This window comes from Pan troglodytes, chromosome 1 (assembly GCF_028858775.2).
Source record: "Pan troglodytes isolate AG18354 chromosome 1, NHGRI_mPanTro3-v2.0_pri, whole genome shotgun sequence".
Taxonomy (NCBI): Eukaryota; Metazoa; Chordata; class Mammalia; order Primates; family Hominidae; genus Pan; species Pan troglodytes.
In genome coordinates, this window is record NC_072398.2 from 189,585,069 (window position 1) to 189,609,416 (window position 24,348).

Genomic DNA, 24,348 nt, shown 5'->3' on the forward strand with positions numbered 1-24,348 from the left:
CTCCGATCAGCACAGCTTTGATCTATAATCGCCTATTTGCTGGCCAGTTCTCCCCAGGAGCCTCTAAGTTCCTTAAGAGTAGAGACTGTGTCCGTGTGGCTCTAGGGCAGCCCCAATGCTTGGTATAAGAACTTAACAGGTGCTCACCGAATCTTCCTGGAATGAAGGAGTGCAGGACCTGCGCTGAACACTTTCCATACCTTTCCTCATGCCTGACAGAAGTTCATGAGGTGGATGCTACTATTCCATGGTGTAGTCCAGGAAGACAAGGTTTCAGAGGCTGAAAATTTGCCCGAGGTCACACAGCTGGCAAACTGTAGGAAATGGATTCCAACAGCAGTCTGTGCACCTCAAAGGGTTCTCTTCTCACCATCTCTACCCTCCTTCCCAAGTCATTTTCTCTCTCTGACCTTGTTTTCTCATCTGTACAATGGGAACAAAAATCGTGCCCAACACAGAGCCTGGCACTAAAGGTTCTCAGTAAATATTTGTGCATCCTCTCCCAATCTCTGAGGCTTATTTAGGACGCATTTTCCTGGGCCAAAACTTCGTGCATGCACATGTTCACAGAAACAGGTGCAGAGCTCGACGAAGCACATCTTCAGCACGGGGGACTCAGTTGGCGCTTAACCAATATGTGCCGGGCAGAGGAGCATTAGTTTAGCAAAGGCTGACGAGTACCCAGACAAAAAGCCACAATAGTGACTCAGGCACAGGAACCCTCCCCCTGCCCCAAGTTCCCTGTCAATTATTCTCCGCCACCACTCCCCTTCCTCTAGCCCAAGGCGCGGGAAATATTTAAAACAATTTTATTCATGAAAATATGCTGTACAATGCACTCTACACAGCCTCGACACGGCACACACGCACACGCACACTCTGACGGCACGGCCACGGTACACTGCCTACGATACGCGCCGGGGACGCCGCGCCCACCGCCCGTCCCGGCCGGACACTTATAAATATGGGAGAAGGGCCAGAACTGGCGCGGAGAAAGGGGCGTCGGGGTTGGGGGTGGACAGGGCTGAGGCCCGCTGGAGAAGCTGAGACCAGTACTAGGGGGTGGGGGCGGTTGAAGAGAGGGACTGACTCCGACGGGGGAGGGGAGAAGCGAGGGCCGACAGGGATGGGAGGGGGAGACTGAACTGTGGGGGTGGCGGTCGTCGGAGGGCGATTTGGGGGTGGAGGGCTGCTCAGGGTGGGTGGATATAGGTAGGTGTGAGTTTTCCGCAGAGGGTTGCTGGCTTCGGGTGGGTGAGACCAAGACCAGTGGGAAAGTGTGTCAAGTGGGAATCAGATCCGTGTTTGGGGTGGGCGCGGGGTCACGGCTAGGGCTCCGCAAATGAAACTGAAGATTTGTAAACGCTCCCTGGCCCATCTCCTAGTTGGCTTCCCCAACCACCGTCCACACCAGGCGGCCCACCCCGCTCCTCCCTACTCCCAGCCAGCCTGGAATTCAGCCTCCTCTCCCAGGCTTCCTGCCCAGGAGAAGGGGGTGGATCTCAGGAGTGTGGGCAGGAGCAGTGGGGTGCCCCGGCCCCTCCCTCCCCTTCCCCGGCGGCCGGCCTCCGAGAGGGGTCCCTAGCTGGGCTGGGGCCGCCTCCTGGGGAGCTAGAGTCGGGGGCAGGGACCCGGGAATCAGGATGGGAAGACAGAGGCCCCCTGGGGACGGGACGGGGCGCCCGGAGGCGGGAGGCGGCCCTCAGCCCGGCACCCAGCTCTGGTTGGGGGGCGGGGCCCCGGCCAGGCCCGGCGGCGGCGGAGGCAGGGCCGAATCGAAGTTGAAGTCCATTTCGTCGCTGTCCATGAAGTCGTTGAGGATGATGGACTCCACGTCGCACTCGAGGCTCCCGCTGAACATGTCGAGGTCCAGGTCGGCCGGGAAGCGGTCGGGCGCGGCGCCCAGCGGCCCGGCGGCGGCGGCCGCGTAGGGCCCCGGCAGCGCGTCCAGCAGGAGGCCGCCGGGCGGGCCCCCGAAGGCGGCGGCGTGGCCCGGCGGTGCCAGGCCCGCGGCGCCCGCCTCGCCGGGCAGCGTCATAAGGCTGATGGGGTGGGCTAAGGCACTGCGCGAGGGCGCGGGCGGCGCGTACGGGGCCGCCCCCTTGCCGGGGTAGGCGGCGGCTGCGCCCGCCAGCGCCAGCTCCCCCGGCGCACCCAGCACCGGGCCGGGCCTGGGCGCGGGCGGCGGCGGCGGCAGCAGCGCGGGCAGCGCCCCAGGGCGGAAGGGCGCCGCGGCTGGCGCGAAGCTGGCCTGCTTGTTCTCCTGGATGGTCTGCATGGGCAGGCGGCGCAGAGCGCCCATCGCCGGCGGCCCGAAGCCCCCGCCCCCGCCGTAGGCGCCGCCCTTGCAGCCGCCGAAGTAGGCGGGCGTCCCGGCGCGGGCCCGCGGCCCGTACGCGTCCTGCGCGCCGTCCAGCAGGCCCTCGGGCAGCCCCGCGCCGCCGCCGCCGTGCAGGCCCAGCGGGCCTCCCAGCTCGGCCAGGCGGGGCAGCTCACCCGGACAGCGCGCGCCCAGCGCCGGCGACAGCGCGCTGGCGGGGCTTGGGTACATGAGCGGCGATGATGGCGCCAGGGCCTCCAGGGCCTCGTCGTCCTCCAGCTCGGCCGCCTCCCCGAGCAGGGGTCTCCCGCCGCCGCGGAAGTCGGCCCAAGCCTCGTAGTCGTCGCTGGCGTGCGAGGCGGGGCTGGCGGCCCACTTGGCTGCGGCAGGCACCGGCCCCGGGGCGGGCGCGCTCGGGGAGCTGTCGTCCGGGCTTCGCTCGGGCGCCTGCAGCTGCTTCTTCTTGCTCGCCTTGCCCTTGATGCGCAGGAATTTGGCTCCGTTGTCCATGGACACGGCCCTGCGCCGCGGGGTCTTGCCTGTCTTTCCGCCCTCGGGGTTCAGCATCCACCACGAACTCTTGCCGGTGCCCTCGTTCTGCACGCGGATGAAACGGGTGTGAAGCGACAGGTTGTGCCGGATGGAGTTCTGTGGCCAGAGACAAGGACGCGGGTGGGAGTCGGGGGGTGAGGAGGCCATGGGGAGAGAGGGGACGTGATGGAAAGAAGAGGGGGAGGATAAGAGAGTGTAGGAGGAGGAGGGAGATAGGGATGAAGATGAGGTAAGGGGGTTGGGAGAGGGAGGGGACAGGTGTAAGTACCGGGTTGGACAAACCCAGAGTACCCACCCTCTGCCCCAGAACTGCACCCCCATCCCTCCCCACTCCCACACACAGACTGCCCGGAGGGTGGGGCCACAGCTTTGGGCCTAGCCTTTCCCTGGGGGCATGGCCAACCCTGTGGGCTACTCTGAGCCTGCGGGGGGCCTGCAGCAGGGAGCAGGACCCCGTCTCCCCAGCTCAGCCAAGCCCCACGCGGGGCTAACCAGGCTGCCAGGGCCCCCAGCAGATTACGTAAGGGCTTATGCCGCCGCGGCTCATTTGTCCGCCCCCCTCCCTCCCCAGCCTGGCGTGGCGCCAGGAGCCCGAAAACCCAGGGCTCCAGAAATCAATCTCGCGGTGACTGATTAAGCCCTGTTTAGAACTAATTGCTCTTTCGTGTGTGGGGAGAATAAATTACCTGCTTTAATTTCGTGTCTTTAAAATGCAACTGCAGGTAGAGAAGACTGTTAACCCTTTGCTGGGAGGGCCTGGCCAGGGGAAACAGAGTAGGCTGGGGGTCCCCAAGGTGGGTCCAGGCCTGAGACTTTTCGGAGGTATCACCCCAACTCCTCTTAGCTGCTGTGAACTCCACAGAGGGTTTGGATTCCAGCAGGCCCCTCAAAAGACATCCTTTTGCCACAGAGACCTCAGCCTTCACCCTCTTCAGTGCCCACCTTCAGGCCAGCCCAGCTCTCCTGCCTGCCCTTTGGGCTGCACCCTGCCCTCCTCTCCTGACCCACCTGCCTGCCCTCCAAGCCCCTTCCTGTTGGAGCCTTCTCAAAATCCCCACAGTGTGTGGCAAAGTCCCCATTCACACGCCAGAAGACCTAGGCTCAGAGAGAGGAATGGCTTGCCCAAGGTGGCCTTTTCTGCTGTCCCTCGGTTCCTCCCTGGGCTTCACCTCTGCCATCTCTCCATACATCCTCTTTTTAATTCTGCTGTGCCAGTCTCCAGTGCTCCCCATGTCACTGCCTGCTTTTGCCAGGCCTGTTCTGAGGACAGAGGAAGGCAGGAAGTCCACTGGCCCCACTGGAATCTGGAGTAGAACTTCTGCTGGGCCTGCCGCACCCCACCTCTGGGGCCTCCCACCTGGTGGCCTCAACTTCCTGGTCCAGGTACTGCTATGGAAACAGCAGGGGCTTGGGTATCAGAGGGTGGGACAGGATGCCTGGCTCTTTGGCTGCCTAGCTATGTGACCATGGGGTGTTTACTCAGTTTCTGTGAGCCTCAGTGAACTACTCTGAAAAAGTGGGCTACATTCAGTAACTACCTCTTAAGGCTGTAAGATCATTACATGTGCATGAATAAGTATTTGCACACCAGGTGCTTATAAACGTTGGTTATATCCTCACTCTGGCCAGAAGCTCTCACCCCTTAGGTCCCCCAACAGACCTGCTCTGTTTCCATCTCTTTAACATGATGCCTTGTGTGCAACTGTGCTGGGCACCAACAACTCTGGGAAGCTGGCATTCTCCAATTTCATACACTAGGGACCGGAGGCCCAGAGGCATGATGTAACTTCCCATGGCCCCACAGCTAGGCAACCATGCCCGGTACCACTCCAGCTCTGCCCAGCTCATGGACCTGCTCTTAACCTGTGAATCCACCCAGCCACACTCACAGCCACTGCTCTGTGAGGCTCTCCCTCCTGCCTCCTTCCCACCAGTCTCCTGGACGAGGGGTCCTTCCTGCTGCCCAGGGTACCCTCCCACCCCTCACCCCCAGCTCCAGGCACTGATGACTCCTCAGGGCCCCAGGCTCCCTGTCTCTGGCACTTTCTGGCCTTTGAAGGCAACAGCTGGGACTTGCCAGCCTTGCCCTGCCTGGTTCTCTGGAGACCCTGAGGGGAGGGGAGCTGGGCCCCCAGGGAGCAGTGCTCCCTCAAGTAGATACGCCCTTCCTGTTCCCACCCCTGCACCTGGCTCCCCAGCCCCTCCCCAACACCTGTGTTCAGCCTCCTAGGAGGCCTCAGTTCTCCTCCCCCATAGGACTGTCTGGCTTACAAGAGGCTCCACCTCCCACCTCCCCATTTCTCCAGCTGGAGGTCACTCAGGCAACACCTCTTTATCAATGTCATTATGTCCTGGAGGAAGGACAGTACCAGGTACCAGCACCTAGCAAACGCTTGCCCATTCAGCCCTGGGCACTCTAAGTACTTTATCTAATGTAATCATTAGATGAACTCCACACAAGTCAGGGATTGTGATCCCTATCTCATAACCGGAGAGTGAGGCTCAGAGATGTTAAGTGAGTTGCCAGGGTCACACAGCTTAAGTGCTGTGCCATGTATTGATTTCAGGTTGGTGTTTTGTTTTTTGTTTTGTTTTGTTTTGTTTTGTTGAGACAGGGTTTCACTCTAGCCCAGACTGGAGTACAGTGGCACGATCTCGGCTCACTGCAACCTCCACCTCCCAGGCTCAAGTGATTCTCCTGCCTCAGCCTCCCAAGTAGCTGGAATTACAGGTGCGTGCCACTGCCACCCAGCTAATTTTTGTATTTTTAGTAGAGATGGGGTTTCACCACGTTGACCAGACTGGTCTTGAACTCCTGACCTCAGATGATCCACCCGCCTCGGCCTCCCAAAGTGCTGGGATTACAGGTTGGGCTTATTCTAAGTCTAAAGGACATCACATTCTGCCATGGAAGACAGAAACAGGTCTGAGAATCCCAAAGAATCTTAGGAAGCCAGTATTCCAGGGCTCCTCAAACTTTCCATGTAAACCATCCCTAGAAGCTGGCAGCAGGGGAAGTCTGGGGGCATGTTGCACAGGTCACAATTTCCTGCAAGTCTAAGCTTCCTTTTTAGACTTCAAGGAAATTTTGCATAGACTTCATAATCCACCCACATTTTCTTTATACACATTATTCACATGTTTTAGAATTACCGCCAAGACAAACTCCAGGCCTCTGAAGGTTTGCATCCTTCCCTGCTCTGTCCCATATCCAGCCAGGTACCCCTGGAGCTCAGGCCTCAGCCTGAAACCATGGCTGGCCCAACCCATGGGGAAGAAAGGACTTGCCCAAGGCTGTCCGAGACCTGGTGGCAGAGCAGGGATGTGAGCCCAGGCCTCCCAACCCCCAGCCCAGTGTTCCTCCCACTCTACCAAGCCTGACCTAGATGAAGTTTCTCCTTCTTTGGGGGCCTCAGTGTCCTGAACTATAAACTAAGGAGATGGGCAAGTTGTACTCTGGGGACCTTTTCAGTTTGACACTGAAAATCCTTAGAATCATTCAGTCCAGAGGTTTTCAAAACATTTTTCTTAAATAGTGGAACTCTTTCTGTAAATGAGATTTAGTGCAAAACTTAAGCGTTACACACTCAAGCCAATGGTGGTGGGGACAGGAGTACCTGGATCCCTGTGCACTCAGCACCCTTTTTCACAGAAAATGAAGCTCCTGGGGAGGATTCTGCAGGCCAGATGGATGGGGTCTTCGAGGCACAGAGGGATGCCATGCCTTGCTCAGGGTCAGACAAGGTGGCTCAGAGCTGAGCGAGGACCTAGGCCTCTGACTGCTGAGCTGGGCTCTGAACCAGGTGTGCTCCAGGGCTGTGCCCCATGAGAGAAGCTCAGGCCCTGCAGCCCAGTCTGGCTCCTCAGGGCCCAGCCACCTGGTACCAATCAGAGCTCCCTGCCAGATCCAGTGGCAAGCACTGATCACAGCTCTGGCTCACACCACAAGGCCTCCTGGGAGGCCAGAGGCCATGGAGGAGGTGAAAGACGCAGAGGAGGGAGATGCCTCTGCCAGGCAGCAGTAACCAGGGCTCCCTCTTAGAGTCGCCTAGCAACCCACCACCACAGCCACAGCCCTGGCATGCCCGGGCTCCCCTGGTGCCCAGAGCTGGGCCCAGCTTCTGGGGCCTCATGCCTCCCACACCTACATCCAGACCTGGAGCATGTTGCTAGGGGAGTCAGGACATACCTGATTCAGGGCCCGAGGGAGACCATCTGGGGGCAGAGGGAAAGGACAGTGGGTTATATCTCATGCCTACCCCGTTCTCCCTCAGAACCTGGGCCAGGTAGCCCAGCCCCCAGGGATTCCCCCACCAGGGAGGAGGCTAGAGTAGGGCAAAGTACATCAGCTGTAGCGTTCGAACTGGATTCCCAGTTTCAGCCCCATCACCTGTGAGTGCTATGACCCTGGGGCAAGATGTTTTCAAGCTCCATTCCTCAAATGGCTCCCTGCTCCCTCCCTCACCTCCTTATAGCACTCCACGCAGCAGCCAGGGTGACCCTTCCAATAACCGAGATCACGTCCATTCCTGCCCAGATCCCTCCGACACCCTCCATCTCACTCACAGTGAGGAACAAAGGCCTTGCCATGGCCCACAAGACCCACAGTGACCATGCAGGTACCCCGCTCCATCCCTCCCTCCCATCCTCAAACCTACCAGGCACGGTCCCGCCTGCCCCCAGATATCCACAGAGATCGCTCCTCTCCTTCCAGTCTTTGTTCAGATGCCATCTTTTGGAACGGGGCCCATCCTGACCTCTCTTAAAAACTGTTCCTCTTCCCTGGAATTTCTTGGCCCCCTGATCCTGCTCTATGTTTTTCTAAAGCATTTTCACATTCTAAATTAATACATTATTTATCCTATCTTTATATTAGAATATAAGCTTCATGAGGGCAGTGATTTTTATCCTTTTTTAAACTGTACCTCATGTGTTTGGTACATACTAGACACTTAAATGTTTGTCAAATGAATGAATGGATGAATGAATAAGAGAAAGTGTGTATGTGCAAGGAGGAGTAATACTGTGTTGTAGGGAGATTAAATAAGACTGGGCAGAGTGGCTGGCACATAATAGGGGCTTTTCCAAACTGGGCAGAAAGAAGACACAGGCAGGATGAGAAGCAGGCAGTGGGGTGAGAATGTCCGAAGCAGTCTGACCCACTGAGGGGTGCCAGGGAGAGGGGTAGGGCATCCGTTGGGGGTGAAGGAGAGGTCCCAGGGTGCACAATGCAGCTGCCTGCCCTCCCCAGCCCCCCACCCTGCTTCCCAGAGAGACTTGGATAACCCAGGGCTGGCACACACCGAGGTGTCCCCTGGGCCAGAAGACACTCCAGGAGCCCCAGTGGGAACAGAATAACCTCGTCCTTGCTGATGGTGCCTCCCTCATGGACAGGGTCTGATCCATTTGGTGGTGGCAGCTCATCTATCCAGCAGGACACCCTCATCTATTCCCAGGATGCCCTTCACCCACGAGCAGTAATGCATTCACCTGACAGCACAACCCCATTTATCCAGCACACCAGTCCCATTTATCCAGCAAGTACAACCTCATTTGCTAACAGCACTCCATTCACCTGACGGGCCCCCTCATTTATCCAGCAGGACACCCTCATTTATCCTCTGAGTCGGACACTCTCCTTCCTCCTGTGGTGTGGCTGTGTTCTCTGACGGAGCAAAAGCCGACTGATCCAGCAGGACGCCATCTCTACTACAAGTACGCTTCATCCCCTGACAGTACAACCTCATTTATCTAATAATGCAGCCTCACCTTGCCTCCAAGTACCACCTCATTCCCTGACAGCACAACCTCATTTCTTCTCCCAACACAGCTTCATTCTCCGACAGCTCAACCTCATCTAATCTTATGCCTCCAGCCAGGGCCTGCCAGATCTCCGGGAGCCAAAGGAGAGTGTAGAGAAAAGAGAGGTCCCTCATTTGCTGTCCCCCACCCACAAGGGCTGCCTGGTGCTATAACCATCCAATTTCTCCAGGCCCAGAAGGGGCCATGGACTTTGAGTTCTAGGCTGCTTGGCCAAGCCAGAACTCCACTATTGCCCTGCCTCCTGTTCTGTCCCCACCATGGCTACAGAGGGCCCACAGGATGGATTCTGGGACATGGACTCATGGTTGCTGTACCATCTTCTTATTTATTTTTAGCCAGGTTCGTTCATTCTTTCTTTTCTTTTCCTCTTTTCTTTTCTTTCTTTCTTTCTTGCCAGGGTATTTATTTATTTATTTATTTATTTATTTATTTATTTAGAGCCAGGGCCTCCCTCTGTCACCCAGGCTGGAGTGCAGTGGTGCAATTATAGCTCATGGTACCCTTGACCTCCTGGGCTCAAGTGATCCTCCCGCCCTACCCTCCCAAGTAGCTGGGACCACAGGTGTGCGCCACCACACTCGGCTAATTTTTATATTTTTTGCAGAGAGGAGGATTTCTTATGTTGCCCACGTTGGTCTCAAACTCCTGACCTCAAGTGATCTTCCTGCCTCAGCCTCCCAAAGTGCTGGGATTACAGGTGTGAGCCAACTTGCCTGGCCATCTCTGTGCCATCTTCTTCTGATCCTGGGCAGTGGGACTAGGGGAAGTTACCTTTTCTGGGGCACATTTAGTGGTGTGCTGGCAAATGTTTAACCACCAGCTCTTCTGGAAGTTAAAAAAAAAAACCTACCTGATTTGATTTGTAGCTGTTGCTGCTTTCTGTGGTATGGATACTCACATCATAGCCAATTTTAAACTGCCACATGACGTCACCGAGTGCAGAATTGGGAAGAAGTGTGCACGATCAGCCCTCATGAGCCAGTGCAAACCAGCTCTCGCACACCACTGGCATGTGCTTCAAATGCTGAAACCAGAGAAGGGCACCACCTACTACATGCCTAACATAGGCTAGGCTCCTTTAATCCTGATAACCATCCTGTGAGTAGGTACTGCGATTTTACAAAGGGGGCAAACTGAAGCTCAGGTGGGATAAATGACTCCTGAGGCCACAAAGCTGGGAAATGACGGAGCCAGGCTTGGGTCTTAGGGCTGCTGGATTCCAAAGCCAGAGCTCTTCCCACACCTACCCCTAATGTGGCAGGGGACACTCTGCTGTCCACCCCAGTGGCCATCTCCACCTTGATGCTCAAGCCCAAGCTCTCCTAGCTTTCATCAGAGACAGGAGACAAGGACTGTGCCCCCACCTACCACCAACCCTGTGCTACCTCCTGGCCTCCCTGGTACCTGGGGTCTTTCAGGATCCAAGTGCGGCCCTGCATCTTGTGTCCACCCATCGCAGCCCAAGCCCAAGGTCAGGTGTGGATGCCTGTCCAGGTTGCATCACAGTCAAAGGCTCAGCCCAGCCCCTCCCTCAGGAGACTGACCCTGACTACCTGATGGGGAAAATGACCCAGCACCTGTTACTGCAGTGACCTCCTGTGGGGCTGTGGTGAGGGCTCTGATCCCCTCTATGATTCCCATTTCCTCCTTCCCTCCTGGCCTTCCTTCCTGCATACGGAGAGGTCAAAGACAGGGGACTGAATCCCAACTTCATCCATGTGACAGTGGGCCTCCACTATAACGAAGATAACAATCCCAGCATCCACAGGGACATATGGGACCTGGATGAGACCTCACATGTCAAGAATGTCATCTCATCCCTGTCTCAGAGCCCCAGGAGCCTCCCCATCCTACCCCTTGCCCCCACCCAACTCTGGGGCCCCAGCCTGGCCTAGGAACACACACCTGTGTCAGACAGAGCCACAGACACCCTGAGAGTCACTTGCCCTGCCATCTGGGGTGAAGTTCAGGTTCTCAGTCCAGGCCTCTTCCTGGCAAAAGATGTGACCTGGATGATGCCAGGGACCCGAGGCCATGTGCAAATCCTCGGCACTAGGGTCTGCAGTGGAGAAGGGATAGAAGGGCAGCTGGGGACCATGGGACACAGATGTCTCCAGGTGAGTGGGCTCAGGATCAGCAGCGGATCCCAGAGTGGGCAGCCTGGGGCCAGGAGGAACCAATATCCAAAGGAAGGCATGAGGCTCTGGCACCCCCCAGAGAAAGCAGAGCCCACATACCCAGGCTCGGCAGCAAATAAACCACCAACGAAAGTCCAACCTCACACTGCTCCAATGCCCATTCGTCCTTGTCACCTGCGGGCTTGGGTCCAAAACCAGGCTGATACTAAAGAGCCCTCTGATGTCCTCCAGCCTTATCGCCCCCTTCCCTTAGGGCCATCTGGGCCTCCAACCACCTTGGATGTCCCCATCCCTGTGCCTTTGCACACTATTCCCTTTACTCTTGTCCCTTTCTCTGCTCTATCAGTTCCTGTTCCTCCATCAAGGCTAGCTCTGTGGCACCTTCCTCATCCCCTATGCAAGCCCCAAAGATAGATGCTCCCACCTTAGTGCTCCTGCAGAGATCTAACAGCAAACCAGAGCAAAGTGGTGTCTGAGCCCACCTCCCTACTCGAACTCTGTGGGGCAATTCTTGGCTCAAGAGAAGTCAAGAGATAGGATGGAACCCTCAGTAGCCACGAGCTGCTCATGCCTGGCATTTCTGTGTAGTTTCTGTTCAGCAAAATCTCAGGCCAGAGCTCCAAGGCTTGCCCACCCTCTACCAGGGTCCTGTCTGACCCTCCTCCCTGCTGCTCTCTCCTGCAGCTCCTGTTGCCTCTGTCACCTCCTTACTTGACCCCAGTACTTCCTGCCTCCTTGGGAAAGTGAGGCAGTGAATGGGGAAGGACTACTGCTTCTGAGACATTGACCACATGCCATGCCCTGTGCTGCCACTCGAAAATTATCTCATTGAATTTTTGTAACAACCCTCTGGTTGGTTTATTGTCCCCATTTTACAGATGAGAAACTGAGGCTCCAAGAGACAAACTGACTTGCCCAGGGTCGCATAGTGTCAGTGGTGGTGCAGGAATTTACACCCAGGGCCCTTGCTCTTTCTCCTGCCCTGAGAGACCTCCAGAGAGGAGCCAAAGCCACGCAGAAGCTCCAGAGTGAGCCTGGGGTAGGGGTAAGGGGACTCTCCGTACTAGTTCAGCAACCCCTTCACAGACCCTCCTTCATTCAGGATTAAAAAGAACTCCTAAATGCAAAGCATTCAGACTTTTCCATCTCCCCTCTCAGTCTGAGCCCCTCCCTCCCTCTGCAGGCAGCACTTCCCCACTCCCCTGCCCCAGGCCCTGGGAGCAGCTGCAGTGACCTCACCCAGCCCTGCCCTGAGCCCAGCTCTGGGGAGGGCCCAGCAGCTGTGCCCCAGCCCTGCAGGCTGGCTCCTGGGGGAGAAAGAGGAAGAGTGGGCATGGTGCCAAGGGAACCATCTGCTCTCCCAGGGGCATGGCCACCCGCACAGACACTGGCCTTGCCCCCAGGGGCTGCCCTTGGTCCCCATGCCAAGGGGCTCCAGGAGCCCAGGGCGGCCCACCCAGACTGGGGCACCAGCCCTCATCTGCCATCTGTCTTCTCCTAGAGATTGAGAGGTCCTTGCAGGACATGCTGGAGCACTCAAATGTCCACTGGAAAATGAACAAGTGATCAGAGTAAGCCCTAGGGGCAGAGGCCAGAGGCCAGGGTAGGGTGTGCTGAGCACTGCCTCCCCCAGCCCCGGCCCCATCCTTGTCTGGCTAAGAGCCCTCAATCCCTTCCCGGGGCCCTCCATCTTGGCACATCTGTTCAGCTGGCAGGTGCCTCAGGAAGAGGGCAAGCCCCTTCCCCCAGGGCCCCAGCTCAGGTTACAAGAGGAGGAGGAGGAGGCCAGCTGAGGACAGAGGGAGGGGACAGGAGAGAGAAGGAAGAGGCCTCACAGCTTCCCAGAGTGTTGGGGGAGGGGAACTCAGAGCCAAAGAGGGAAGGGCCATGCCCAAGGTCACACAGCTTGCCAGTGGGGCAAAGAGGAGCTAATGTCCAGGGGCGGGCAGTCCTGGGTTCAAGGGTGACCTTGAACAAGACATGTCCTTCATCTGTGAAAATGGGGTGCCTAAAACCTGCCCTGCTTGTCATCCAAGGCTATGGGGAAGGCTCTGGAGGCTAGAAAGCAGCGGGCCCAACTAAGGGCAGGAGGGAACTTGGACATCCTGAATATCTGACACCTCGGTCTCAGGGACAAGAAAGGGAAGCATTAGAGGAAGGACCCTATTATTATCCTATTTTATAGAGGAAGAAACTGAGGCTCAGTTGCCCAAGGCTACGCAGAGGGTAAGTAGAGCTAGGCTCTGCCCGCCTGTTTGCCTCCAAGACTCCTAACCACACAGCTTGGCCTCACCTAAGGGATTCTCAAGGCACCAAGGGGTGCTGCCTATGCCAGGCCTGGCATCTGGGACTCTTTGGGCCTCTGCCCTATCTCAGGCTCATTTTCTCCCCTGGACCCCAGTAGCAGGCCCACAGTGGGCACCTGGGCCAGCCTCTCCTTCCTGTCCACTCCCCACAGCACGCTTGAGTGACCTCTGCCCATGTCATTCCCATGGAGAATTCGCAGTGAGAAGCCCAGAGCCTGGGATGCTGCTCTTCAAGGCCACTCACTTGCTTTCCTAGTTTCAACGCCTGCTGGGCCCCACATAAGCACAGCCAGACCCTCAGCGGCTCCCCACACAGTCCTGAGGCCTTGACCCTCTTTGTCTGCTTTGTCTCCCTTCCCCTCTTCTACCTCCAAACACTCAGCTCATTATCTGGCCTTCCATCATGACCCTGAGCAGGTTTTACCCTGCATCAGAGTCAGTGTCCTCCTTTTATCTCCCTAGCTTGACCCCTGCAGGCTGGGATCTCAAGGTCAAGGAGCTAGTCCAGTCCCCACCCAGCAGCCCTGCATAATAGGTACCCAGTGGATGTAGCCCTGGATCACGGAATGGAGGGAGCTGCCTCAGCCCTGGGGGCTGCAGACCAGGGGAACATCAGGCTGGTCTGCCCCCACCTTCAGGGTGCTCTCTATCTGGGAATGGGAGCCAGGGACCCCAGGGCCATTCCCCAGGCCAGAAGCCTGAGGGCCAAACTCCAAGGGATAGCAGAGAGACAATGATTGGGAGGGGGAAGGGGCAGAGGGGAGGAAGGTCAGAGCCCTGGGCTAGGGTGGAGTTAGTCCTGGAGAGTTTCGTTTCTGCCACTTAGAGTAGGGTACTGTTCAAGCTGCTTACTTTTCTCATTCTTTGTTTCCTCACCTGCAAAATGGGGAAAGTAACCCTACCAGCTTCACAGGGTTGCTGGGAAATTAAATGAAAGAATGTAAGTAATGGCACATGGCAGGTTGAATCCTGAGCTGGAATAGTTCAGTGTGGCTAGGGCAAGGGTCAGAAGATGGGAGGGTGGCTGGAAAGGTTGACTAGGGCTGGTGGCCAGGCCTTGAGTGTCCTACTAAGGCCCCAGGACTGGATTAAGCAGCTATACACATGACCCTCTTCTCTCCCTCTTCTCTGCTCTCTCAGAGCAGGGGCTGTGACTTTTTTTTTTTTTTTTTTTTTTTGAGACGGAGTCTCGCTCTGTCACCCAGGCTGGAGTGTAGTGGCGCAATCTCAGCTCACTGCAAGCTCCACCTCCCAGGTTCATGCCATTCTCCTGCCTCAGCCTCCCCAGTAGCTGGGACTACAGGTGCCCGCCACCACGCCTGGCTAATTTTTTGTATTTTTAGTAGAGACGGGGTTTCACCGTGTTAGCCAGGATGGTCTCGATCTCCTGACCTCGTGATCCGCTTGCCTCGGCCTCCCAAAGTGCTGGGATTACAAGCGTGAGCCACCACGCCCGGCCGTGACTTTTAGTTTCTTCACCATTCCAGTTCCAGAGAGGCTTCCTGAGTATTTACAACCACACAGACTCTGGCCTTGTCCCCAGGGGCTGCCCTGGGTTCTCTGTCCCCTTGCCAAGGGACTGCAGGAGCCCAGGGCAGCCCTCCCTCCCTCCTGCAGCAAAGGCTCCTAGTAGCAAAGCCTATCAGCCCTGGCTGTGGCTCCATTCTCTTCATCCATGTCCTATACAGTGTGATTTCTAAGCCATGGGGTGGCTGCATGATGCTGACGTGGTGGCCCAGTCCCTGGGTGCTGACTGCATGGGGTTCAGAACTCTGGAGGACCCAGAAGGAGTGAGGAAGAGGGGCGTAGCCTCAACCTGGGCAGCCTGCTTGGAGTAGAAGCTGGTCCATGCTGGGAGGAAGAGACAGGGGGACAGGCAGGAGGCGAAGAAGCCACCCTCTAAGGCATCAGTTCAGAATGACCTGTCACCAGCCATACACAGATTCCAGAGCCCATGCTGATATAGAGGATCTGAGCTGGGGACTGGAAGCCTGTGTTGTCAGAAAGCTTCTAGGTGACTCTGATCATCAGCCAGGTTTGCAAACAACTAAGGACTTGAGGCAGGAATTCTCAATCAGAAGTATTGGGTTCCAGAATCACCTGGAAGGTAGGGCTTTGTTCAAACCACCCAAGACCCCGCCTAGTTTCTGAGGGGTATCCCGAGGGATCAGCCAAGGAGAATCAATAGGTGCCTTGGTGACCGTGTGACAACGGCAGTGGGGTGTGGGTTGAGAATTCCAGTGTCAGGTGTGAAGGTGGAGATGCCAGGGCGACCTGAGATCAGAGGAAGCAGGAAAAGTGGGAGGAAGGGCAGGGCCTGGACAAGGGGGGCTGAGGGCCTATGGGTCCCAGCAGAGCAGTTTGGGTACTTGGTTGACTTCCAGGTGAACCAAGGAGCCCAGGAGGGTTCTGGAGCAGGAGAGCCTGGGGGCAGGAAGGCTGGCTGGCGTGTGGAGCTGACAGCACCAGCATGGGGAGATGCAGAAATGTGGCAGAGACAGACGGGTCTGCGGCTAAATCCAGGCTCCGCCTGTCCCAGCTATGCTGCCTTGGCCAAATGACCTCATTTTTCCGGGCCTCCGTTTCCTCAACTGCAAAATGGGGTTATTAATGTGTACCTAGCGGGATCCAGGGAAGATGAAATGAGAGAATTTATGTGAACTGCCCAACTGACTGCCTAGCACCCAAACATTAATTCTCTTACCTCTCTTTCTCCTTTCCATAAGAAGCACCCCCACTTAGAGACCAGAAAGGTTTCTCTCTGCAAAGAGGGAGGCCCTTGGGGGAGGGTGTGGGAGGCCCCTCCCCCACACGCCACCTGGCCCCCCTCCCACCTCCACATATGGGTTGGGGGGTGGGGAGAGGCAGCAAACAGCCAAACCCTCCCAAACAGGAGTTGGTTTCTATGGTAACCAGGGTGCCAGGAGAAGGGGGGTGCTCCAGATCCAGCTGTCCCCCTGAGAACCCTACCCAGGCCCCAGAGCCTGAGCTCATGCCCACCCAACACCCTGAACCCCCATCTGCCTGCTCTGGGGGCCAGCTGGAACTGCCATAAACACTCCTTTCATTGTACCCAGAGCATATCTGCCACCTGGGTACTGCCACAGACAGGACAGGCATCTTTAAACAGGAGTCCCAAAGTCAAGTCCACCCACACCTACTCACATGTGTCCACCTGGGAGAAGTCCTCTCAGTACTATGTGCCCTCTTTCCAATGAACCCCTCATGGCTCCTAGAACCAGTGTGCTTGTCAGTTACGGCACTGAACCGGTAAGAGACTGAGTTAAGGCCCTTTGGACACAGATGAGAACACTGAGAACCAGAATGGGAGAGAACTTTGCTCCAGCTCACACATGCAATGGATCAGGTTCCCTACAGGTAGGTGTTCTGTCCAGCCCCTCACCTACTCCTGACTCCACAGCTAACTCCAAATGACACCAAAGGGCTGGACTAGAAAACCCTGTGTGATGCTGAAAGGGGATGGGGTACTGCTGGGGAGAAGGAAATAAGTCCTAAAAGCTTTAAGACTCACCTAGCAGCCAGACATGGTGGCTCATGCCACGATGTAATCCCAGCACTTTGGGAGGCTGAGGCAGGTGGATCCTTTGAACCTAGAAGTTCAAGACCAGCCTGGACAACATAGGGAAGACCCCTGTCTCTACAAAAACATCTTTTTTAAATTAGCCCAGGTGGGATGGCCCGTGCCCATGGTCCTAGTCACTCAGGAGGCCGAGGTGGGAGGATCACTTGAGCCCAGGAGGTCGAGGCTGCAGTGATCTCTGCCACTGCACCCCAGCCTGGGTGACAGAGTGAGACCTTGTCTCAGAAAAAAAAAAAAAAAAAAAAAAAGACTTGTCTAGCAACAGAATGGGCAATCCCAGAGACGGTGAGTTTCCAGTCGCTGGGAGTGTGTCAGAGGGGGTTGAGCTGGGGAGGAGTCAGGGGTGCAGAGACTGGGTTCCAGGACTCTGCAGCTCTTTGGAGAACCCAAGTCTGATTTGAACGTGAGGGAGCAGGCACCAATGCATAGGCAGGCCCAGCCCCACCCTCTCCTGTTTCCCAGGCACCCCCCACTCTGGGTAAACGGGAGTTGGGAAGGGGATCTAGTGAGTCTGCTGGGAGGTAAGGGAAACTGAGGTGAGGAAGGGGCTCCCCCTGCTGTAGCTGATGCACCCACATCCCACCCAGTACTTGACTACCCCTCAACCCTTACAAGTCACAGATAGAACCCCATGTGGTGGTCACCACTAGCTGCCACTCAAAGACAGGGAAGGTAGGCGGCAGGGAACAAGCCCTGAAGCCTTTCAGAGTCGAAAACAAGCCCTTCCCTCCAGCCCCTGCCCCACCTCAATCCTACCCAATGGAACAGAAAAAGCTCGAGCTTGGGGTCCAATTCCCAGGTCCACTACTTCACAGGTAGCGACCTCAGGGAAAGTCACTTCCCCACCTGGAACACAGGGGTGCCAGCCCGCCTGGGTGGCGATGAGGGTCTGATGGGAGTGCTCTGGACCGGCGGGCGCCTCTGTCCCGGCCCCCTCAGCCCTCCGCCCCTCTGGCAGGGCCTCTCCAGTTCCTCAACCTCCCTGCTCCCTCTAGTCAGTCCCTTGGCTGGAGCCCTCGGGGCGTGCAGAGAGGGGCCCCCCAGACCCGCAGAAAGTGGGGGCTGGGGGCGCTGAACTTTCGAACCCGCAAACCCCCCGCGCCGTTCATTACCTTAACGCGAGTTAAAAATAACCGTCTCATCTCTTTAAATTAGTCTGTCTGCAATTACCGCCTGGCACGGCGCTGCCCGCCATCGTCCCGCTGGAGCGGCGCCAGGTGGCAGGCGGGGCCCTCACCCTGTCTGTCGGTCTGTCTGCCTCCAGGCCCCCTCCTCTCCCGCCGCGTGGCTGCCCCAGGGGCCTCCCTAAGCCCCGCCTCCTCAGCTCCCTAAGTTGCGCGGGGGTGTGGCGGGGGCGGCCGCCGTGGGGCAGGAAGGGAGCGAGGGGGTCCGCGGGGAGCAGAGCGGGGTGGGGGGGCTGGGCACGGCGGCGGGGGAGGGGCGCCGGGAGGCCCGGGAAGCCGGAAGGGCCCGAAGCGCGCCAGCGCTCGTGGGTGGGTGTGAGCAGGTGGCCGTGGGAGTCTGCCGGGCGTGCCAGCAACTGTGCCAGGAGCGGCTGGCACGGGCTCGTGCCCAGGAGGCGGGCAGCTGCCAGCCCCCCGCTCATGCAGTGAGGGGGGTGAGGACACCCCCCAACCGGGGCTCACACCGCCTCCTCCCGCACCCCCATCAGCCCTTGGGGCTGGGGATCCCCGGAGGACAAAGGAGGAGGAGGGAGCCCTGCTGGAGCAGGCTGGGGGGAGAGGAAGGGGGTGGCTTCAGCTGACAGCCACTGCTCAGGGCTGTAGCAGGACCCTGCCCCCACCCTCTCAGATGAGTCCCTCTCTTCCAGCCCCACCCCACCTGGAACTTACTGGGCCAGATGGGGGTGGTGCCACCCCTCCTGATCCCACCTCTCATCACCCAGGCTGCCCCAGCCCCTGGGAGAGAAGGGAAGTTCCCATCCAGAGTGCTCCTTCTGGGGACAGGAATGGGAGGCGCCCAGGCCTGGCCTGGGAGCTCCCAATGGAGCTGGCAGCCAGGAAACACAAAAGCAGGCAGAACAACTCCAGGGGCACTAAGTGGAAGGTGTGCCAGAACTCAGAGCAGCCTGAAAGGCTTCCCAGAGGAGTCCAGGGCCAAGGGAAAGTGAGACTGGAGCATCTGAGAGAAAGTAGGAGGCTCTACCTGGATATTCAGTCTTGGGACACTGTAGAGGGACCGCCTATCCAAGCCCCCATCCTAGGCCTGGAGGGGAACATGACCAGCCCCTTTGGTTGGGTTCCCAGCAATGAGCCCAGCCTCTCTAGGCCTCAGCATAGTCTGGGTGTCCCCAAGCCTGCTGCTGGTCTTGTCTTCTCCAATTGCTGTCCTGTACCACTCAGCCACCTCCCTGCATCACAGGTGTGACCACAGGGATAAGGCTAAGCATGTCATCTCTTCCTGATCTGGCCCATTCCACCCTTCCCATGCCACCTCCCTGTCTTGCCTGGACACCCTTGGTTTGAGTCTGGCACACCCAAACTGTCCCCAAATCAGACATGCACAATTTCACCTCCCTGCCTTTGGGAATGCAGTCAATATTTCCTGGAAGACTATCTCCCAAATTCTCCCCTCCCCAGTGAAGGCAGTGCAGACCAAGTGCCACCTCCTCTGTGAGGACCTCCCTGGCTCCCCCAGGGTATCTAACTCCCCTTCCCCTAATCCCTACCCCCATCCCCAGCCTTTCCTATCTACAAAACACAAGCCTGGGTGTGGAACTGGCTAAGTCCTGATTATTCTGAAATAGATCCAATTAATGCCTTCTCCTTTGGTCCCCTGCCCCATCTAACACAGGGTTTGGTACACCCCAGGGATTCAATTGCAGTATATTTGTAGGGGAGGGGAATGAGGAGAGAACAGTGGGCCCTGGCCCCAGGCCTGGCACCTGAGGTGTTCTGTCTGTCAACCTGAGCCTGGCTGGGAGCTGGGATGGCTCTTTCACCAGGCCTCTGGAGGAAACGACTGGGAATGGGGAAGGGCACCATGCAGGAAGCTCCAGGAATAAGTGGGGAAGTAGGCTTGCTGGGGAGCTGGGTAGAGGGTGAAGTGGAAGGGGACAGCATCAGGCAGGCCCCTTTCCAGTGCCTGGGTGGTCTCTGCCAAAACCTAGGTCAGGAGCCCACGCCTTAGGCTCCCTCTCCAACACCCAGCCCATGACTGGGAGCCCAGGCACAGGGAGAATCGGTGTGTCCCTAGCAGTGTGGTGCAGTGGAAACCGCATCCAATGGGCAGGCGGGAGGCCTGGGCCCTCATCCAAGGCCTGCTGCTCAGTGATGCCGTGGCAAGACTCCTATCCCCTTCCAGGGCCTCAGTCTCACCGTCTGAGAAATGAACTCATGGGTCTAAACTATCTCCAAGCATATTCTCAATCACGTTTTAGGATTTATACCTGCCCATATTCAAAGCCTTCAGTGTGTCCCTCCCACCCCCCACCCCCCCGCCAGCAGGACACTGTTCCAGAGGTGCTTGGGGACCCTGGAGGGAGACACATGTAGGCTGGATTCCAGCTTTCCCATCTACTAACTGTGTGACCAGTTCACTCCTAAATACGGGCCTCAGGGCCTTCCTTGTACCTGGGGCCAATGCCGGCTTTGGGGACCCTGGAGGGAGACCATCTGGTCACAGTAAAACCACCTCAGGGACTGCTGAGAGCGTTAAAGGCAGATGTGTGAAGGTGCCTCTCACAGTGTTTGGCCCCAAGACCTTCAATGAACTGCAGTTCTCTGCTTACTTCCAGCCTCATGTTCCCTCTTCCCATCTTTCCCCATGCTGCCTGATGCAGCAAGCCCAGCTGGATCTACATGTCCTGCAAGAAGCCCTCCCAGCCACTCTGGCCCAATGTACTGTCCCCTGCCTCAGCATCCTGCACCATCCACTCAGTTCCCTACTCTTTCACTAGACACACACTGGTGGCTTCTTGGTGTCAAGACGGTATGCTGGGTGCTGTGGGCACAGAATGGTTCTGACACTGCCACTGTCTTCCAAAAGCAGGGTAGAGAGGGGAAATGAGACAGAACACAAATGACTAAAACCTGCTACCAGCAGGGAGAGGGCCAGAGAAGGGGGAGTCCTAAGCTAGCTAAAAAGGGTTAGGGAAGGCTTCCTGGAGGAGGCATCTGAACTCTGTACCCTTGAGGACAGTGAATACATCTACAGGGAGGAGTAAGCCAGGGCATGGGGAGTGCAGGACACACTTGGGGGAAATGTGTTCTGGTGGGGGTTGAGCCCAAGGGGATGGGAGAGGGGATGCGGAAAGAGACCCAGGTCTACTCCTCCAGCCTGTGTTCCTGCCCCACAGTGGCCGGTGAGGGACAGAAGCTGCCAGCACTAACCCTGAGAGCCATGGGCTCCCAGGTCAGGATACCCTGGCTCTACAATGCTGCCCCTGGGTATCTAGAGCTGTTCATGCCCACAAGTCTCCCCTCCTCCACTGGCACACCTCCTTCCTCTGACCCAGCTCGCAGGCACCACAGGGCACAGCCCCCTCCCTTGACATAGGCATGCCTCCCTCACAGAGGCCACCCCTCCCATAGGGAGGCTGACAGTTCGCCTCCTAGGCACAGGAGGGGTCTCCAGCCTCCTCTCCCCCAAAGGCATAGACTATCCCCACTCTCCAACAAGATGGCCAGGGGAGGAGCTGGGTCGAGAGGCCACAATCCAAGCAAGCCCCTGTCCCCTCCTAAGATGGCTCCCCCCTTTCCACTGGCTGGCACTGAGGCCTCCCTGGGGTACCCTGCCCCTCCCCCAGCCCCTAAATGGATCTGGGCTCTGACAGCTAGGGAAGTGGAAAAAAGCATCCTGGGTGGGTACAGACAGATCCCCAGCTCTCAACACCCTGTCCTCACACCAGCAGGGGCCATCACCAGTGACCCCCATCCTGATCTAGGTAAGGGGGGCAGCAGCCACCCCATGGAGAACTCAGATCTCAGGTCACCTGCCGAGTTCCCCACTCCAGGCTGGTTGGTGCCCTACGGTGAACTCTGGCACCACAAGAAGAACTGTGGGCCCATGGTCACACTCCTCACCCTGGGGACAGCTCCAGGAAGCGCAATGATAGAGATTTGGGAGGGAAAGCCGGCATTGGCCCCAAGTCATTATTCCAGCGCTCTAAGAAGGGTGTCCTGGTGGAAAGGGTAAAACAAGAGTCACACAAAGCAGACTTGGGGGAGGAGGGGGAGGCTCCCCAATGTCCGCGGCCTGGGAATGGGTTCCTCTGCTATGCCCCCAAGGACAGGGTGGGGACGTGCCTCGGGGACGCCTCAAAGCGGCAGTCCCTTGTCACCCTACCAGACCTCCCACCCCGCATCCCTCCCCGCAAGGGAGCACGCACACAGCTGCTCCCAGTACGCCCCCGCCCGTCCGCTGGCCGGCCCCACGCCCTGGGCGCACACTCTGTGACCCCGGGGGGTGCCAAAAAGCCCTCCTCCTGACGGCCCGCCTGGAGCCCAGCACACCTAGCAGCCCCTGGAAGCCCCAGTCGGCGTCCCCAGCCCCCTCCCCAGCCGGACGCCCCCACCTTCCAGCCGGCCGAGCTGTTGCTGTCGCCTTTATCCTTGAAGTAGGGCACGTAACGGACCATCCAGTCGTAGATCTGCGAGAGCGTGAGCCGCTTGTCCGGGGCGCTCTCGATGGCTTTGGTGATGAGGTCGGCGTAGGACAGGTTCCCCCACGCGTTCCGCCGAGAGCTCTTCGCTTTCCGCAGCGGTCCGACCTCCGCGCCCAGGGGCGGCGCTGGGGCCATCGCCGGGGCCGTAGCCCGGCGCTCCGGCCCGCAGTCCTCGGCGCCCTCGGCCACCCCTGCGCCCAGCGCTCCGTCCTCGTCGCCGGCCAAGTCAGGCTGCGGCAGGGGCCAGGTACACGAGCGCGGCCGGCTCTGCGGCGCGAAGTCCGGGTCCACGTCCACCTGATGCGCTCGCAGCTTCGCAGCCATGGTCCCGCCCGGCTCGGGCGAGGAGGGGAGGGAGGCTTCGCGGAGGGTGGGCGGGCGGCTCCGGGATCTGCACGCCCCGGGGAGGCCCGCGGGAGGGGTCCCTGGCGGCGCTGTCTCAGCCGCGGGGCGCCATGGGCCGAGGCGCGGAGGCAGGGGGCTGGACGCGCTGGGGAGCACGAAGGGAGGGAAAGACCTGGGCAGTGAGGGGGCGGCGGCCCGGGAGCCCAGCGGGCACACACCTCGCCCAGCCCCGCTTCTAGCACCTGCCGCCTGCCTGCGCCTGCAGCCACCACCGCCACCGCCGCTGCCGCCGCTCCCCGGGCGCCGGCCCTGCGCACGGGCCCTGCTCTCCCGGGACGAGGCCGGATTGCACCATGCCGGAGCCCGAGCCGGTGCCGGAGCCCGCGCCGCCGCCGCCCGGTGAATGCCGCCGCCGCCGCCGCTCCGGCTCCAGCGCCAGCTCCCGCGCCTGCCGCGCTCAGCGCCGGCTGCACCTCGGGATGGGCGGGGGACGGGGAGGGGGCGGGCCCGACGCGGGAGGGGGCGGGGCGTTTCGCCTGCGGCCGCGGAATCCTCAGCCAGCCCAGGTGCCCCGCCCGCGGGCTGGGAGACCGGGCGCTGAGCTCCCAGCTCGGGGCGACCCCGCCGCAGCCCCTGCAAGCAACAGCGCCGCCTACGGAGCAGGGGCGGAGCGGCTGGCGCGACCCCGCCCCCTGCTCGGCGCGGAGGCGGGGGGGCTAGGGGGCGGAGCCCTAACACTCCCATTGGTCCGCGGCTGGACTGTCCTGCCCATGGGCTCGACAGGATCCCTCCCAGAAGCGCGTCACCGGTTATTGTTACAACCCGGGGTTTCCCGGGGCAACGGGATGGGGCGGGGCTCAGGGCACTGGCCCCGCCTTCTACTCCGGAGAGGACTGCCCCGCCCTCTGTTTGTAGACTCCTGACGTTCCCAAGTCTCCGTTCCAGGACTCTGACAGGGAGGATGATCGAACTCTGCTCTTCTTTGTGCCCTGGACTGGGCTGGGGGAAAAGAATGGGTCAAGAATACCTGGGTTCTAGGCCACGCTTTGCCACAATTCTCGCTCCTCCATCCGCAAACATGTTCTTCATGGTGCCTGTGGGCATAGTTTTAGAGCTCCAGTTCTCAAAGTTTGACGCAGAGCAGAATCATCCCCTAGAGCTTGTTAACATTGCTGGACCCCAACTCCAGAGTTTCTGATTCGGCAGGTCTGGGTTGGGGCCCCAGACTTTGCATTTCTAACCAGCTCCCGGGTGATGCATGAGAGACCACACCTTGCAAACCATTGTTTTAGAGTCTGTGGGAGGTTCTTACTGCGGTTGTTGGAACAAGCACTTGTCTAAAGTTCACAGTGTTTGGGGAGATGCTTCTCAATCAGTTCCTGGATATTTATTGAGCACCTCTGACGCACCAGGCACTGTCCAGGGCTCTACAGTGAGAGCAGCAACTGAAACAAATGAGGTCCCCTACTGCATAGACTAGTCAGGAGTCAGATGCTAATCAGATCATCACATGAGCTCAGAAGGGCGAGGCTAGCCGAGAGGTTGGGCAGTCCGTGGCCTCATCCTACAGGCTGCTGAGCTAGGTTTCCCAGTCACCACTGCACCTGCTGGCCTTCGCTCAGGGTATTTATCCCCTC

General features: G+C 58.5%; 1 protein-coding gene and 1 long non-coding RNA gene across 5 annotated transcripts; one reads left to right on the forward strand and one right to left on the reverse strand.

Moving 5' to 3' along the window:
* Positions 1 to 792: 792 nt before the first annotated feature.
* On the reverse strand, positions 793 to 23,188 carry FOXO6 (forkhead box O6). The gene is made up of 2 exons (XM_016960266.4): positions 22,277 to 23,188; positions 793 to 2,968 (listed from the first exon to the last, which is right to left on the reverse strand). Exons 1-2 carry the CDS (start codon positions 22,688 to 22,690, stop codon positions 1,703 to 1,705), a joined length of 1,680 nt encoding a protein of 559 aa, XP_016815755.2. The 5' UTR covers positions 22,691 to 23,188; the 3' UTR covers positions 793 to 1,702.
* LOC107976550 (uncharacterized) lies at positions 2,962 to 10,601 on the forward strand. Of its 4 annotated transcripts, XR_008538977.2 has the most exons (5): positions 2,962 to 4,255; positions 5,488 to 5,603; positions 8,473 to 8,587; positions 8,703 to 9,034; positions 9,300 to 10,601. It is a non-coding gene; the product is annotated as an uncharacterized LOC107976550 (long non-coding RNA). The 4 variants fall into 4 exon arrangements; XR_008538976.2 differs by lacking the exon at positions 8,703 to 9,034 and having other exon boundaries at positions 8,476 to 8,587; positions 9,300 to 10,597; XR_008538975.2 differs by lacking the exon at positions 8,703 to 9,034 and having other exon boundaries at positions 9,300 to 10,596.
* Positions 23,189 to 24,348: the final 1,160 nt, after the last annotated feature.